This window comes from Phaenicophaeus curvirostris, chromosome 10, assembly GCF_032191515.1.
Source record: "Phaenicophaeus curvirostris isolate KB17595 chromosome 10, BPBGC_Pcur_1.0, whole genome shotgun sequence".
NCBI classification, from domain to species: domain Eukaryota; kingdom Metazoa; phylum Chordata; class Aves; order Cuculiformes; family Cuculidae; genus Phaenicophaeus; species Phaenicophaeus curvirostris.
In genome coordinates, this window is record NC_091401.1 from 23,663,060 (window position 1) to 23,679,434 (window position 16,375).

At 41.6% G+C, this 16,375-nt stretch overlaps 1 protein-coding gene across 1 annotated transcript in view; it reads right to left on the minus strand.

Annotated features, from left to right (window-relative positions):
• The window catches only part of RSRC1 (arginine and serine rich coiled-coil 1), a 153,037-nt gene that overhangs the window by 14,248 nt on the left and 122,414 nt on the right, over positions 1–16,375 (minus strand). Inside the window, exon 7 of the mRNA XM_069865150.1 lies at positions 15,795–15,863. Within this exon, the coding sequence (XP_069721251.1) occupies positions 15,795–15,863 (69 nt within the window). The remainder of the gene's footprint in view (positions 1–15,794; positions 15,864–16,375) is intronic.

Consider the following 16,375-nt stretch of genomic DNA (forward strand, 5'->3'; position numbering starts at 1 on the left):
AATTCCTAAGGTAGAGGAGCAGATGATGGTCACATCGGCGATGCATACGGTGTCCCCATGTCCAGTCACCTTCTTGCAGAGCAGCTCTTCCCCTAGGATCAAACTGGAATACTTCTCTCCCGCTTCCGTTTTCTTTGGATAAAATAAACCCAGTCCCATCAACTGCTGTCCTCAACCCATATTTTCTAGATCTCTGACCACTCGCCTGCCAGAGATTATTCAAAGGGCTTATGAGACAGCTAAAAATCAGTTCCTTTTACTTTCCAAGATGAGACCTTCTGGCCCTTTGGCTGCCCACCCGGGCAGTTCCTCCTGCTCCTCGCTTCACGCACCGCTGTTTATTTTCCCTTTTAAAAGCAGCTTTTCAATACGTAGCTATAAATTTGTTTTTAAAATGATTGGAGTCAGATAACTAATTACGCGATTGCTTTACAATCCCATTACCTTAACTGATGCTTGCCTTAGACTTATCCTTTAGCACAAGTAAAAGCCATCAAGATGGCAGTAAAATACCAAATATTAATGAAGTACAGAAGCCATTTTTGGTTTTCATCTGTCTTAAATTTTGAAGACAATTTCAAGACTTTTAATTCATTAAAAAGTCATAAATTGCCCTGTGAAGGAGACCATGACTGTATCTGTATTTTCACTTATGGAACAGCAGTTAGAAGCAGAATATTTGACGATCTCCAGCAATTGGGTTGTATGGCTGTGCCCCATCTCAAACACCTTTTCAAAGACAGCCATAAAACAGAAACAGAACCAAGGAGCTAAATTTTTTTGTCTAAAAATGTGTCTTTGGAAGGATCTGAAACAAAATACTTTTCAATATGCTACTGTTGAAATGCTCTGACTCACAGTACAGACCCAGGAAGGGACAATGACTTTCTGTCTGTTTGCTAGCTGAGGTTGCAGCTTTGGAGAAAGAACCTGATTAGTGCTTTACCTGCTTGGATATCTTTACAGATGTAAAACTTCAATTATACCTGCTATATTTCTCAAAACAAATCGACTCAAATGCCACCTTCAAAATAATTTTAATATTTACACACATCTTGCTGACGTTGTGTCTCTCTTAAAGAATCCCATGTATTAATGGGCTTCAGTTCAGGAGAACATGTATCTGATTTTCTTCCTGTCATAAAAGCGTATGAAAACAGACAAAAGCTGCTTTGTATTTTAAGACTGAAGCAAAGCAAGACACCTCCACAGATGATAGAAGGGAAACTGTTATTTTTAATCTACCTTTCCTTCAGTTTCCCTGGAGGTGTTTAAGACACGGGTGGACGAGGTGCTAAGGGACATGGTTTAGTGGTTGATGGGAATGGTTGGACTCGATGATCCGGTGGGTCTCTTCCAACCTGGTGATTCTATGATTCTATGAATTTCCTTGTAACACAGACTTTGTGCATTGCTTCTCCCTTCCATGGATTTTCAGCTAATGCATGAAATAAAGCCAAATTTTAGACTATTCCTATGCAAACCGAAGGATTAAAACAAACCACACTTCTTCGCAGGTGAAGTACACGCATTCGTATCCCTGAACGAGAGCAGCAATTTTCCAGGCAGCGCCCATTCACCCCACAAAGTGCAGCTGGCTCAAAGCAAATGCAAGCAAGACCGATGCGTAGGATCTGTGCATGGGTTACACGACCAGTATCTGCATCCCCATCTTTTCCTAGCAGCAAACTGCAATCGTGTAAATTAAAGAGCTTCCACGCTTGTTCTGAAGAGGCCACGGTGCTATTGGACATCCCGTCATCTCAGGAATTGTGAGTTTAAGGAACAGTGTGCTAACTCCAACATTTACCCAAATTAGCTTGGTTTTAAGGTCCCTGCATCCACAGTTTCATCTCCTTTTTCCATACACAGTGACTCTGGCTCCTATGGATCAGAAAACCTCTCCACATGCCCATTCCCAATATGCTAGGGAAACACGATCCCAGCCCTGCATTCACCCTGCATGCTAAAATAGACCACATTTACAATAAAAAAATCATATCGTCTTGACAGTTTCTTTGTCATTTCTGTAAACAGTGACGACAAGCTTCCTAAATTGAGAGAGAGAGATTTGCAGGTTGAACATCTTGCCCATGGCCAGATCACTTCATATTAATTTAAATCAATCCAACAAAAGGAAATTTTTTAATTTTTTTTTTTAAGTTTTCCTCAAAAACTTAGTTCTGCAGAGTGCATTAAAAATATATCTGGAAAAGCCAATCTTCTGCATGCATGAATCACAGCAAGCATCCAGGAAGTCTTTACAGTCAAAGGCTATTTCATATCAACACAACCCTATTTTCTGCTCATGAAACTTCCATTCTGGTTCACATTTTTTATGTAAACCAAGACAGCAAGTGGGTAAAAGGCATCCAAGACATTCTGAGGACAGATTGGCCGTCTCGCAAAGGAACTCACCGCAGTACATAATGTTTCCTAGTGGGAGATGCCGGGGACCATTCCTGATCAATAGAGCCCTATATTAGCACACTTCTCATTTTTACACCACCTAAACTGGAAAACAGCATTTAATGGCTCGTGTAGGTTTCTTGACAAACGTCCACTCCATCTATTGTATTTGCTTTATTCCCTTTAGAACTTCATCTTCAAAACTGTATTTCACACGGACAACCTACAGCCAGAGACCCAGTAAACAACATTTGAAAAGCGCAGTACAAATGGCAACATTAGAAAAGCAGGAAAACAGAAAGCTGCACAAGCACAGGTTTTCTCCAGCAAATGTAATTCTTTCAACATGTAATATTTCAAGATTAGTTTTCTCCACTTGTTCACCCTCCAAGAATACCCAGTCCTTGCAAGTATTTGACACTTGTAATAAACCACATGGGTTCCAACGGCGATTCCATTGCATTAGATTCATGCACACCACCCCTATTAATCTTTGTTTAATTAAATCATGGTGGCAACATTCATACTGGCTCCAAATTTTGCTTGGTTGCGAATATACAGGCTTGTCCAGCTACTATCAGCAGCTGGAGACAGCACTTGAGGAGTCCTGTGGTGGACACGGTCCTTTTGCATCCCACTGCCCCTGGAGGAGAGCTCAGTGAAGTTCATGGGCACCCCAAGCCCTGGGGACACCCTGCTGGCCCAGCCTACCCACCTCAGCGAGAAGTGACCGAAATGTTCTTAAAATAATGAAAAAACAATCCATCTGTATTTGCTGCGAATGCAGTAACGAATTATGTTGAACACATCTTTCAATACCTTTGCCACTGTTCCAGGCCAACAAGTGGCTATTTATTATCGATAAGGGATATTCTTACCCCAAACACTGTTGAACAGCCCAAAATCTCCTTCCTTCTATGTGTCCTCACCATGTCCTTCACTCCTCCTCTGCTGGCACAGGTATTTCTGCTTCTGATGCCTGTCATATTGCCATAGCCAAATGGGATAGAACTCCCCATATTTTAACTTACCAGATTACTCATGATCTGAAACTTTATGAATCTCAACTTTGGTTTTAAATGCTGTCGCACAATGTATAAGATGTCCTTCACGTAAAACTCAAGCATGATTTTACCAGTGGGACTTAGCTCTGTCCTTTTAAATGCTCAAACTGAAACCTCAGCTGTGCCAGAGACATCCATAGGCAATTTCCCTCTTCATTTATTCCTTTTATTCCTCTTGTATTTTGCACGTTAGCTCAGAGGAGCATTACAGTAGCAGTACAAACTCTTCTCTAAATCATTTCTTTCGGCACAAACTGAAGAACATTGATATTTCCTAATGTTTTTACAGCACAGCTTCCACGCTTCCTGACGAAATACCTCACAGAAACATCCTACACCTTCACACTGGTGTAAACGTCGTGTGCCCAGTACAGCAACTGGAATTGGATACTAAGGAGGTAATTAACATTTCAATGCCTTTTAACTCAGTATACAGAAAAAAAACCCTAACTGTAATATCATATGACCAGTGTTATAAAAACACACACGAAAAAACCTGACCCTGGCGATGACAAGAACGTGTTGTTTCACTACATTACTGGTCCCTAACTCAAAATTGCACAAGAAAACACACTTTTCAAGAGCAAGAACATTTTCTTGCCCTTCCTTGCCAAATTTTGCCAATAAAGCAACATGCTGTTGCAACAGACCTCCCGAGCGACTCTTCGGGGAACTTGGTTGGTGCTATGAAAGCATAAATATGTTTAAATCAAGTGCTCATTAAGGCCAAGCTGAACCAGGGCTGCCAAATCCAAGCTACCCAGGTGCACACGCTCAAACAGAAGTGGAAAGTGTCTCTGACTGCTACAACCCAAATCAGGGAAATAAGGGGTTGTAACACTGACTCCTTCCATCTCCCCGGCTAGCGGAATGTCCCACCCACCACAGCCAACGGCTGCTAGGAGGCACAGAATCCCCTGGCTCCGGCGTAGGGGAAAATCAAAGAATCATAGAATCCCAGGATGGTTTGGGTTGGAAGGAACCTTTAAGGTCTCTAGTCCAACCCCCCTGCAGTGACAACTTGATCAGGTTGCTCAGAGCCCCATCCAACCTGATCTTGAATGTTTCCAGGGATTGGGTATCGACCACATCTCTGGCCTCTGTCAGCAAAACAAAAATCTCTCTTCTCTTTCAGTCTAACGCCGTTACTCTTTGTCCTATCACTACACTCCTGATAAGGTGCCCCTCCCCAGCTTTCCTGCAGGCCTCCTTTAAGAACTTGAAGCTATTCTAAGGTCTCCCAAGAGCCTCCTCTTCTCCGGGCTGAACCCCAGCTCTCTCAGCCTGTCCTCGTACAGGAGGTGCTCCAGCCCTCGGATCATCTCTGTGGCCTCCACTGGACTCACTCCAACACATCCTCCCTGCGCTGAGGACCCCAGAGCTGGATGCAGGACTCCAGGTGAGCAGAGCAGAGGGGAGAATCACCTCCCTTGACCTGCTGTCCACAAAGGTGACTAACCCGCAGCAGGACGGGGTGCTCAGGCTGAGAGATCTTCATGGAAAGCAGGCAAAGAAGGGAGGGAGGTACAAAATACAGAAGAGAAGATGATGATGGGCAGGCATGAAGCAGTCTAAAATTTAAGGAACATATATTAAAGTGATTAGTAATCACAGAAGCTTTAATAAAAAGCCGAGAATTGATTACTCAAATAGCTGTTGTCCATGGGGGTGTATCGACCCTCTTTCTGATGACTGTCTCTCTTGTGGAAGATGGAGACTGGCCAGCAAAGATGCCATGCTTTGTGCTGCAATTTCATCCTTCACATTTATTATTATTATTATTATTATTATTATTATTATTATTCCTAATATGCTGCACTACACCACTGCAACTGCACAAAACTTCGCATTTTTACATTATCCTTGATTCATTTCTGCTTACTTTTTATTCTAAAACGTCAATAAAAAGATTAAACACACATAAAAAAAGATCACAGTGTGCGCCAGATGCTGAAACATCCTCCGGAGACTGGAAGCGCAACACCAGGTGTTTGTGTCAGACTAATGAAGCAGCATTTGCTCACAGGGGACCCAAAGGGTGGAGCTGCAGGGACTTACACTTTGCTTAAAATCTGCCATTAGGAAGGCAAAACTGCAAAGACTTGAAATTCCAATTCTGATAAGACAGTAAAAAAGAAAAATATCACATTTCTATAGTAAATATATTATCTTGGGGACTTAACAGACTGAGCTCAGGTCACTGCCATAACAATGAACTCCAATAAAATTTACTGAGCATAAACTATGACCTAAGGCAATAATGAATGAACTTAGGGGCTTCCTAATATATTTCCGTATCATTGAGTAAAGCACTTTAACTTATTACAGCTACACAGCCTGACCTCATGCAATCAAATCTTTTCGTAGCAGATTCAACATGAGTTTTTCATGTCAATTACATCAAGGTACAGTCTTTTAACTTTTGCTAAAGGAAGTGTTAAGTGAAATAGCCACTTTGTTGTGGATAAACTTGTGGTTAGATTCTCCATCTAAGAACTACTGTCCAATAGGTTATAGATGAGTATAAAAAAATAGAGCTTATATATTGGGATATGTGCAGAATTTATAATTAACCTTCTAAAAGTTGAGTCCTCTAGGCTTTCCTGTACATACCAACTTTTCTTTTGTGACCCTCCATCTCTCCCAATCCACACAGGCCCTAAGTCTAGAGCCTCCCAAGCACCTGCTTTAGCGAAAGCACTGAATTCATCCTGCACATAGAATCATAGAATCATAGAAAAACCAGGTTGGAAGAGACCCACCGGATCATCGAGTCCAACCATTCCTATCAAAATGATGCACTGTGGTGTAGGAGGAAGAGGGGAGCATTCCTTACAGCTCCATCTGTCTATGGAGGATTTCTGGTAACAGATTCTGGTCTCAGTTTGTGGCCACTGAGAGTCCAGTAAGCCAGCAGGAGCTTAATGGAACTTCAAGTGCTCACTGCATCATGCTGTGAAATACAAGGTGGTACATGTACGTGAAGGCACAGAGGAAGCAAATCTTCTGATGGTTTCGGTATCTAATAAAACTTACTCACTTACTTAGTAAAGCAGCATTTTATTCACGTTATTTACTTAAAAGGAATTATCTGAATTTCTTCTTCTTCTGAATTTCTGAAAATAATACTGAAGTGAAGCCGAAATGGTGAACAAGAGACTTTCAATCAAAATTGTAGCTCCAAGACTATGCCATGTATAGGTTTGATTCAGGACAAGGATCCAAACCGAGACTCTGAGGCACTCAAAGTCTTGACTCAAATATTACAACTTGTGCCCATGACAGTTATAGAAACCACATTTCATACATTTCCCATAATTGGTTAAATCTTTACCATTTTCTCTACTATTCCTTTATGGCAGCCCCTTACTGATGCTGTCCCTTGGCAGAATTGAGTTAAATAGCAGAAGATACTCGAGAAAACATTGACATTCTTCCCAAACTGATCAAAATTACTCCACCAGCACATGCAACTTATCTTTCTTTGTAAAATATTTTAAGCTGGATTTATCTATTTGATATGAAATAAAAAGATAGCAGAAAAGATATTTTAAAACTACCTACTGAATGCACATACAAGCTAATTTAAATCCATTAGATCTATTGTTTTAAGTCTGTTTAGATTACAGTGATACATTATATCAGTTGAAAAAGCACAATTTTCATGCTTTGGTTTAAAACCTTTACTAGGTGCATTCCTACGAGGACTGCTGTGAGAACACTTCAGATACAAACATCACCTTCTTTGGACTTTCTTGCTAACGCCAGGCTAAACCTGCACCGGAGACATCACTAAAGCAGCCACATCATCTCAGTAAATTCTGAGAGTAACACATCAGAGATTTGTTTTACTTCTCTCTTTAAAGGCCAATTCTCTCCCAGCACTAAATGCTTTAATGCCTCTCTTGTTTGCACTCACTCGTTCCTCCTGCCCACGTGGGCTTCATTTCCAAGCCTATTCAAAATGATGTTTTCCAAGCATGTGCCACATGACTTGTTCATATAAATGGAGCAAATTAAACTGTCTCCACATATATCCTATCACATTTGTAGCCCTGATTTCTCTCCTTAACACGTGGCCAAGACACCGTATTATCTGCCTGCAGAGGTTGACCTCAGGATATTAGATTCTGCCACATAGCTCTCTTGTACTAAACCGAGGGGAAACACTTAATCACCCCTGCCTTTTCAGGAAAAAATCAACTTTAAATTTGCCATGATGAAAAATCAATAAACCAGTAATTGCTTGGCTTATCATTGCGTGGAGGAACAAATTGGGAAGCGAAGCTTAGCGTCCACACAGATTTCAGCGAAACACACAGAGTTTCAGGATCACTAAGCCAGAAAAGGGAAAGGTCTCAGAGTGATAATTAAATCTACTCATGCTGATTTTCTGCCAAATTTATTTCCCCAGAGTATATAAAAATGTTTCCCTGCTTACTGGGTAGGCATAACTAATCAATTCAACGCTGGGCCAGCACACACGAGAAACAGGGAATGCAAATTCCAGGATGAAGGCAGCAGGACAATATCCGCCCTAGCGTGAGCACCGCCGTCGCATCGATTTACCTATTGATTGATTTCAAAAGAACAAACCGTATTCAGCTGCATTCCGAAAAACTTCTTTTCCTGGTTATCTGATGTAACCCTTTCTCTCCGTGCCCCTCCATCGTGCAGCAGCATCCTCCAGTTCCTCCTCCTCACCTAACCCAGAACGTCTGCTTTACGACAAGTTGCATTTTAAACCGAAAATTTAAAAACATTATGCATGGTATACGAAGAGAAACCATCCAAACATCTCGCAGTTACGCAATCCAATGCATTTGAATCTTTCTCCCACAGCACATCGTGTGATTTATTTCAACTATTGCTGTTACCCATCCCAGCTACTTTGAATCTGCCTTGCCAGGCCTGGAGTGAAAATCAAGTTTGACAGTAAAATCCCCTTCAGATCGTGGTGTCATTTTCCAGGCAGTCCCGAATGGGAACAAGTAAACAAAAACAAAGTAGAAAGAGCGCTCCGTTGAAAATACTCTTGTATAAAGTACTGCATTTTTTATTAATAGAACTAATTTCATGCAGCAAATTAGCATAGCTCCAATGGAAGTGCAAATGTAATCAAACTGAAAAATTCAAATGAGATGGAGGGAGCCTTTTTCTTCCTTTCTTCGCTTTTTTGTCGCAAAAAATCATTTTGCTGTGTGTCCTTCAACTGGCTATAGGGACTATGGTAATTAAAACATTTAAAACAGCACAAGCCCCCAGTCTCTAATCTGGAGCTCAGGTCAGCTGTCTGTAGATTCTAATTTGTCCTCGATTTGTATTCATGACAGGAAAACGCTGCATATTTAACAGCAAACCAGCAGGAGGGGGCATTGGTGGGCTTGGAGGTCAAATAATTTGATTTCCGAGCAGATTACATGTAACATCCAACATCTAATCTCACACCTGATTTGGCAATAAAATTACAATAAAAGTAATGTTAAGACACCATCGCTATAGGGCGGGGGGTGAAGAACCAGTTTTCACAGGCTAGGAAACAATTCCTTGATTTGCATGGTTGGTTTTGCTTACTGCAGCGAGGAATCTCCACTTCTCCCGAGGAGAGGTTACCACGGTGTTGCAGGCACTTGCTGCCCACCCAGGCTGGCAGTTCAGAAATTTCCTTTTTGCAGAGTTATATTTCGAATTATAAAATGGTGAAAAGCAGTGAAATCAATTTTCCTTTAATATTCAAAATCTAGAATTCCTGGAGGAAAAATGATTTTATTCAGAAATACCTTTGAAAATGGTTTACGACAATTTATTGATGAAACTAAGGATATTTTAGGCAAACACTCTTGTTTGAAGATGAACAGACAGAGTAAGGTTCATCAGGCAACAACTGCCAAAAGACAGGGCAACTTTTATAACTGGATATTTCTTACAGGCCTTATACAATTTAATTACTAACATTTCATCCAGAAGGGCTTGGGGAAGCAGGCAGGGGATCACTACGAACAATTATGCACAGAATAAAATAGTTGTGTGAATAAAACAAAAATCAAACAGAACTGATGTTTCACTTCCTCCTCCCCTTATGCAACAGAAGCCAATCCAGTGAGAATTAACGATCAAAAATATATAAAATTGCTCTCTACATGACCAAAATTAGAACACCAAATTTAAATCAGTCCAGTGTGAAATAATCACGATGCTTCTTGTACAAAGCATGGAAAACTGGGAGAAAACAGAAGTGTATCTCTGTCTGCATGAGTCACACCTCCCAGCCACTAAGGGAAAGCTGCGAATTGCAAACGAGCAAATCGAAGAGGGTTCAAAACTGGCTGTATGCAGAAGTGAGAAGTAAGATAAATTGTGAAAGGCTCTTTATGCACGCAAAGGATGTCAACAGCACCCAGGAGAAGCAAGCGGCTCGGCTGAGATGGAAAGGGAACCCGCTTTAGCACGTGCACCACGATGGGTGCAAGAAGGAAAACCGTCCTGCTTGCAAATACACACGGGACATGAACACACACCAAAACAGTGTTTGCCATTGTGCAGTGTCGCTGGACGTCTTGCATGGACTTGGTATGCTTGAACACGACAAACAATACAATTAGGCCATTTCTTTTCCAGCGAAAATAAAACATTTTGTTCTTAACTGGTAGCGAACTCCTCAGACAAATTGATGAATTTTATTTAACAAGCATCTCTTCAGGAAACATTTTCTATTCATTTTAGAACAGTGCAACATCCTTACAACTTTTTCAAAGACACCACAGGACATTTTTTATGGTGCTTATTAATAAATTGAAAAGAAGTGTTCCTCCTGCTTTTGCTGTAAGTTACCATTGTTTCCAATTCACTACCAACCCTTTTTTCCCCCCTTTTCGCCTTTCCATAGTCATCCTTTAGAATCACTGTATGCAAATCAACTGCCAGCACATGAGCCACTCACAATGGGATGAAAAAAATACACACGACTTTTTCCAAAACACGCTGCAAGTCTGTGCAAGCGAGGACCCAACTGCCTCACCCCGACGAGCCCTGGGCCCCTGCAGCCCCAGCAGCGAGCTCAGCTCTCAGCTTTCCTACAGCAAATTCCTATCGCACTTTCATAGAATCACCAGGTTGGAAGAGACCCACCGGATCATCGAGTCCAACCATTCCTATCAAACACTAAACCATGTCCCTAAGCGCCTCGTCCACCCGTCCCTTAAACCCCTCCAGGGAAGGTGAATCAACCCCCTCCCTGGGCAGCCTGTTCCAGTGCCCAGTGACCCTTTCCGTGAAAAATTTTTTCCTAACGTCCAGCCTGAACCTCTCCTGGCAGAGCTTGAGGCCATTCCCTCTCGTCCTGTCCCGTGTCACTTGGGAGAAGAGCCCAGCTCCCTCCTCTCCACAACCTCCTTTCAGGTAGTTGTAGAGAGCAATGAGGTCTCCCCTCAGCCTCCTCTTCTCCAGGCTAAACACCCCCAGCTCTCTCAGCCGTTCCTCATAAGACCTGTTCTCCAGCCCCCTCACCAGCTTTGTTGCTCTTCTCTGGACTCGCTCCAGAGCCTCAACATCCTTCTTGTGGTGAGGGGCCCAGAACTGAACACAGGATTCGAGGAGTGGTCTCACCAGTGCCGAGTCCAGAGGGAGAATAACCTCCCTGGCCCTGCTGGTCACGCCGTTTCTGATCCAAGCCAAGATGCCATTGGCCTCTTGGCCACCTGGGCCACTGCTGGCTCATGTTCAGTCGCTGTCGACCAACACACCCAGGTCCCTCTCCTCCAGGCAGCTCTCCAGCCACACTTCTCCTAGTCTGTAGCACTGCTCAGGGTTGTTGTGCCCCAAGTGCAGGACCCGGCATTTGGCCTTGTTAAACCTCATGCCATTGGTCTCAGACCATGGATCCAGCCTGTTCAGATCCCTTTGCAGAGCCTCCCTGCCCTCCAGCAGATCGACACTTCCACCCAGCTTAGTGTCGTCCGCAAACTTGCTAAGGGTGCCCTGCCACTCTCAGAGCAGTGGCCACCTTGGAGGACAAGTCAAATTACTTAGGAAGAAGTTAGGAGAAGCAAAGAAATCTAAATGAGCTTTTACCTCAGTCCTTTCCAAGCACTATGGCAGAAAAGAGGAGCTCTTCTCACTCGCCACTCATTTAAAAGATCAGAAGGGGAATTAAAAAGATTTCAAGTACCATCTTGCAGACAAGTCAGAAAAGAGATCGCCTGAACTTTGAGCCATCTGGAGCCATCATGAGACAGAGACATCTCCTTCCACAAGAACAGCCACACGGGAACAGAAGAACAGTTTATTAACCTGAGTTCCTACATTTCTAACTCGTTTACTAAAATGATATTCACATAATCTTGCTCCACCTAATCCTCCTAGAAAGCCGTCGAAAGACTATGCGCACCAGATGGAAGCTGTAGTGCAGAAGAGGGTGAAACAACCGTATTTGGAGCCCCGATCTTAGGAGCGGCCCTTCATCATTAAGAAATGAGGGAATTAACATCAGTGAGGCACTAGGTGCTAGGAGAGCAGGATACTGGGATCATATAGGCGCTGCTTTTTCATTTTGTTAGGATCGACAATTCACAGGCTTAGAGATTTTTACAAGGTTTTATTTTTATATGCATCAAACGCATGTTGTGATGCCTTTTTAGTGCAAGGGAATCTCTCTGAAGCCACAGGTGCTGCTTCGGTGCCTACTGCCTACGGAAAGTCATCATAGATAAGATTTCTACATGATGTCCCCATCTTACTATAATTACATATACCCACTCCACCTACTGCATCCACAAGACAAATTAAAAGAAGTTATTTTCTGAGTGTTCTGGACACTATATTAAATGTGTTGCAAAGTATTCAAGGATTTGTCATGCTCAGCTGCATCAGGACATCCCAGCTCTGAAACATGGCCATTCCAGACACGGAACTTCTCTGTTAAAGTGTCCTGGATTCCTGTCCTACAGACAAAAAGACCTGTTTCATATCCAATCATCTGCTTAAAAAGCTACACTGAGAGCTTAATATTCTCCTGAAGTAGATCAAGTAAATTTCATAGACTTCAAAAGCACTGAGCCACCTGCAGCGCACTTGGACAGTTCAGCTTGCAGGACAAGCAGTCGGAATAAACACTCTGCTTTGAAGTTGCTGTTGGACACATACCTATGTTATCAACTTTTACTTCTGAGTTGCTCCCAATTCAGCTTTAATCTATAAGAACCCCCCAGGCGTGTGCTCCACGGGCAGCAGGACCACCAGGCTCTCCTGTGGTCACTGCTGGGCTGGGCAAATCCACTGGTGCAGCACTGGTGATACTCGTTTTGGGGATACTCCTGGATCCATCCCATTTAGATGGGATGCAGGAACACCAATATGTCTATTATAATAAGTTCTTACAGTGTATCCCAGATAATATAATTAGAAAATTAACATAAAAGAAAGTGTTTCCTTCAGATGTAACGATAGCTCGATACTCTTTGAAGTGAAAAAAAAAGCCAAGCATCCATTTCACTGGTTTTTTAAACATCATTAAACTAGAAGTTTATTAAATGTTAACACCTCCAACCTCTTTCAAACAGAGAAAGAAACGCAATTGATTAATTCAAAATTTTAAAAGATAATTACATGGTATTTTCCATTTTTGTCAAGCACAGCAGGAGCTTCAGGTATAAAATAATCAGTGAGACCAGAACATTCTACCTAAAACTGCATAGGGCCAACAGCAACTACTTGGTCAGGAACAAAACAAGCCTGTAATTACCAGGAATTCAGTATGAGTGACAGTTGGCTGCCAAATTAACCAGTCCTCTGATGTTGAGCCTAATGGGTGGGTAGCGGTTAGCACCGAGAAACCTTTATCCCCTAAAGCCAGTCAAAGTGTGCTAGAACGGGATTTAGCTGAAGAACCAGAGCTGGCAATTTCATCCCTGTTAGATCTGCGAATTTGGGGATTTCTGAATTGTTTTTCTAAGCAGTCAGTACATGCTAGTTGCTTCGGATTTACCTGAAAATGCAAAATAATTTCTTTTCAACTATTTTCTAGGAAAGAACCTTCAACCAAACCTAAAAAGAGATGAAGGGAATCAATCATATAAATTTTTAATAAAGATTACATTAGAGTTTTGAAATACACACTTAGCATACTTCACTCTAAGTCTTACAATTTGAAGCTTTTTAAAGACACCTAGACCTAGAAACAAACAGAGGGTAGGAAATCATGTAAAAACCTATAAATCCTGTAGGACAGCAACCAGCTGAGTCAGACCTCAGTATTAAACTGAGACTTAATACTCTCATTCACACGTGAGGATTTAAAGAAGTTTGTTTGTATCTGAAGTGCAAGTAAGCTTGAATTTGCTTTTGGAAATTATTGAGACTGGAGTTCCAGCTAAAGAAAAAATGGGTAAAGAAGAAAATTGGAGAAATTTGATTGTAACCAAAGAAACAGCACCTGAAGTCAGTACCTGAGAAGACATGGCAGCATGGAAACAGGTAGGATGCATTTTCCTAATCCAAAAATCTTGCTAAGGACCTGTTACAAATATCTTTTAGATATCCAAATGATTTCCTCAAAATTCAGGGGCTTTGGAGCCCCCAAAGACTGCAGCAGTTCAGACCAAGATATGGATTGGGAATTCAAGGGGAAAAGACACAAGCAGGGACGAGGTGTTTGAGATGCCTTGGTTGTTAAGGATTCCTGGATAAGGCGGAAACTCATTCTCAGGAAACTGGTGGGACTTTTAAACAGAAGGCAGGGCATTGGGGGTTAAAAAACCAGCGTATGCGGCAGGAGAATCAGGCTGTGATACCCGGAAGGTATAGGAGAAATGAGATGAAGGCACAACAGATGCAAAATTACAGTTCTGGTCTTTACCTTGAAGTTCAGCTTGGTGTGCTCAGAGGTAGGAAAGGAGAGGGCAGACACAAGGAGATTTTCCAATAAGATTAGAGAGTTTGAAAAGAAGGATGATGTTTTGGAAGGACTGGAGGACATGGCACAGTAGAACTGTATAGATCACTACTGTCCCCTTTAGGTGTTTTCTCTCATTTGCTACACAGTCATCAAGCAACCTACCACCTCTTCCCATTCACACAACTTTTCCTGGTTTAGTTTAGCCTAAGGATTTTGTTATCATATCACATTGGGAATGAAAAATATCTCAATCTCTTAACCTCTCCTTAAATTTCAAGCTGTTCTAAACTGCTTTACTTCATATCATTCTCCCCCTTATACGATATCCTGGCCCTAACCAAAGTATGATTGAAATGTGGGCGCAACACAGATTTTCATAGGAAATGAATCCATCAAAAGGCCAGCTCTGAAAAATTCATGATCTCCTCAAGTATTACATCATCCTCAAACCTAGGGCCTGTTTATTTGGTGGTTAAAATATTGAGTGACCACCCAGGCAATTCCAGGTAGGCAGACAAGAGGCACAGGGCAAGGATAATCAGGAACGCATTTGCACAGAGATTGTTCTCTGTATCAAATAACAGTTACAACCTGAAACCGATCATCATTTCAATCAAATACATAGAGGAGAAAGTCCACTGCAATGACCAAGGTGTGACAACATATATTTCTAGAGTAAAACCACTGTAAGGAAGACCTTCGCTATATTTTTTTTATGTTTAAATCGATGTGAAAAAGTAATAGATGTCACAGAGAGTTAAATAATTCATTTCAATTTGAACAATTGCGATATTTTCTCCGAGACAGGGATATCTATCATGGCTGGAGTGAGAAACTTTGAGGCTCCTTGAATTGTTTGCATTGGCTCCTCACACTGTTGAATATGTCTTTCCCATTACTCACTGTCATACATTTATTTTAATTATCCAGTCGTTATACATTAACTTTCCACCTACTGTATTGCAAAGGAAAACCGCTCCCATCCTGCCAGCATTCAGTGTACCAAATTTCACCGAGAAACAGCTTAACTCCCTTCATGATATCAGGTAGACTAAATACACACACAAAAACTTAACTGCTGCACTTACTGTTTGTAATCAAGAAAAATATCCAGCACAAAAACCAGTGGCACTGACTGGTCTGACCACGGAACTTTGTCTCAAAGTATTAGGTTGCTTTAATGGCAGCAAAAATATTTTTTGAACTCTGGTTGAAATTTCTGGTGCTTTGAACAGTTCTTGTTATCGCCGCAGGAATGTGACATGGCACGAGCAAAAAGCTCCTGCCGCACTGACAGAGTGGCAGAAAGGCCACCTCTGTTCCAGATGCCCCGATAAGAAAATCGTGCAGCCCCACTGGACCTCGATCCCTTAAACACAGGTTCTGACTTACAGGATTTAGTCTGTTATTGAAGAAAAAAAATGTCTTACCTTCTTCCTTTCTTTTCTTTGCTTCTTCTTCACTTCTCTCTTTAGCCTTTAATGCTTCATCTGCTTTCGCTAAAATGAAAAAGAAACACAACAAGTAATGTTATAATTAGTTAATTTATCTTGCCAAAATGCATTTCCTAGGGTTTAAACCAAATTTTGGATTCCTCTTTGTAGCTCAAGCAATGAAGTCAACGTGCATGAAAGAACAGAATTTGGTTCTTGATGTATTTTCTTTAAAGATGTTACTACATAAATGCTGTTAGGGAGGGTAATTTTTCCATGCAATATTGGTTCAATACAAATCTCTGCATTCGTTTTCTGTTAAGTAAAACTTTTAAGAGTTGTTTTTCCTTAAACACAAATCTCCTCACCCTAGTTGTGCCCAAACCATACTATAAAGAAACAAATGCAGTGCATTTAGAAAAAGATTTGCTACCATAGTGAGTAATCCCTAAGACCTCTTTTGAGGCTAAACCAGAAACAAAACAATATTTTCAGGGATGCAGAGTTGCAGATAGCATTTAAAATAGGAATCAAATACCTATTACTCAGTATTAAATCAGGCAGTATACAATTTTCTC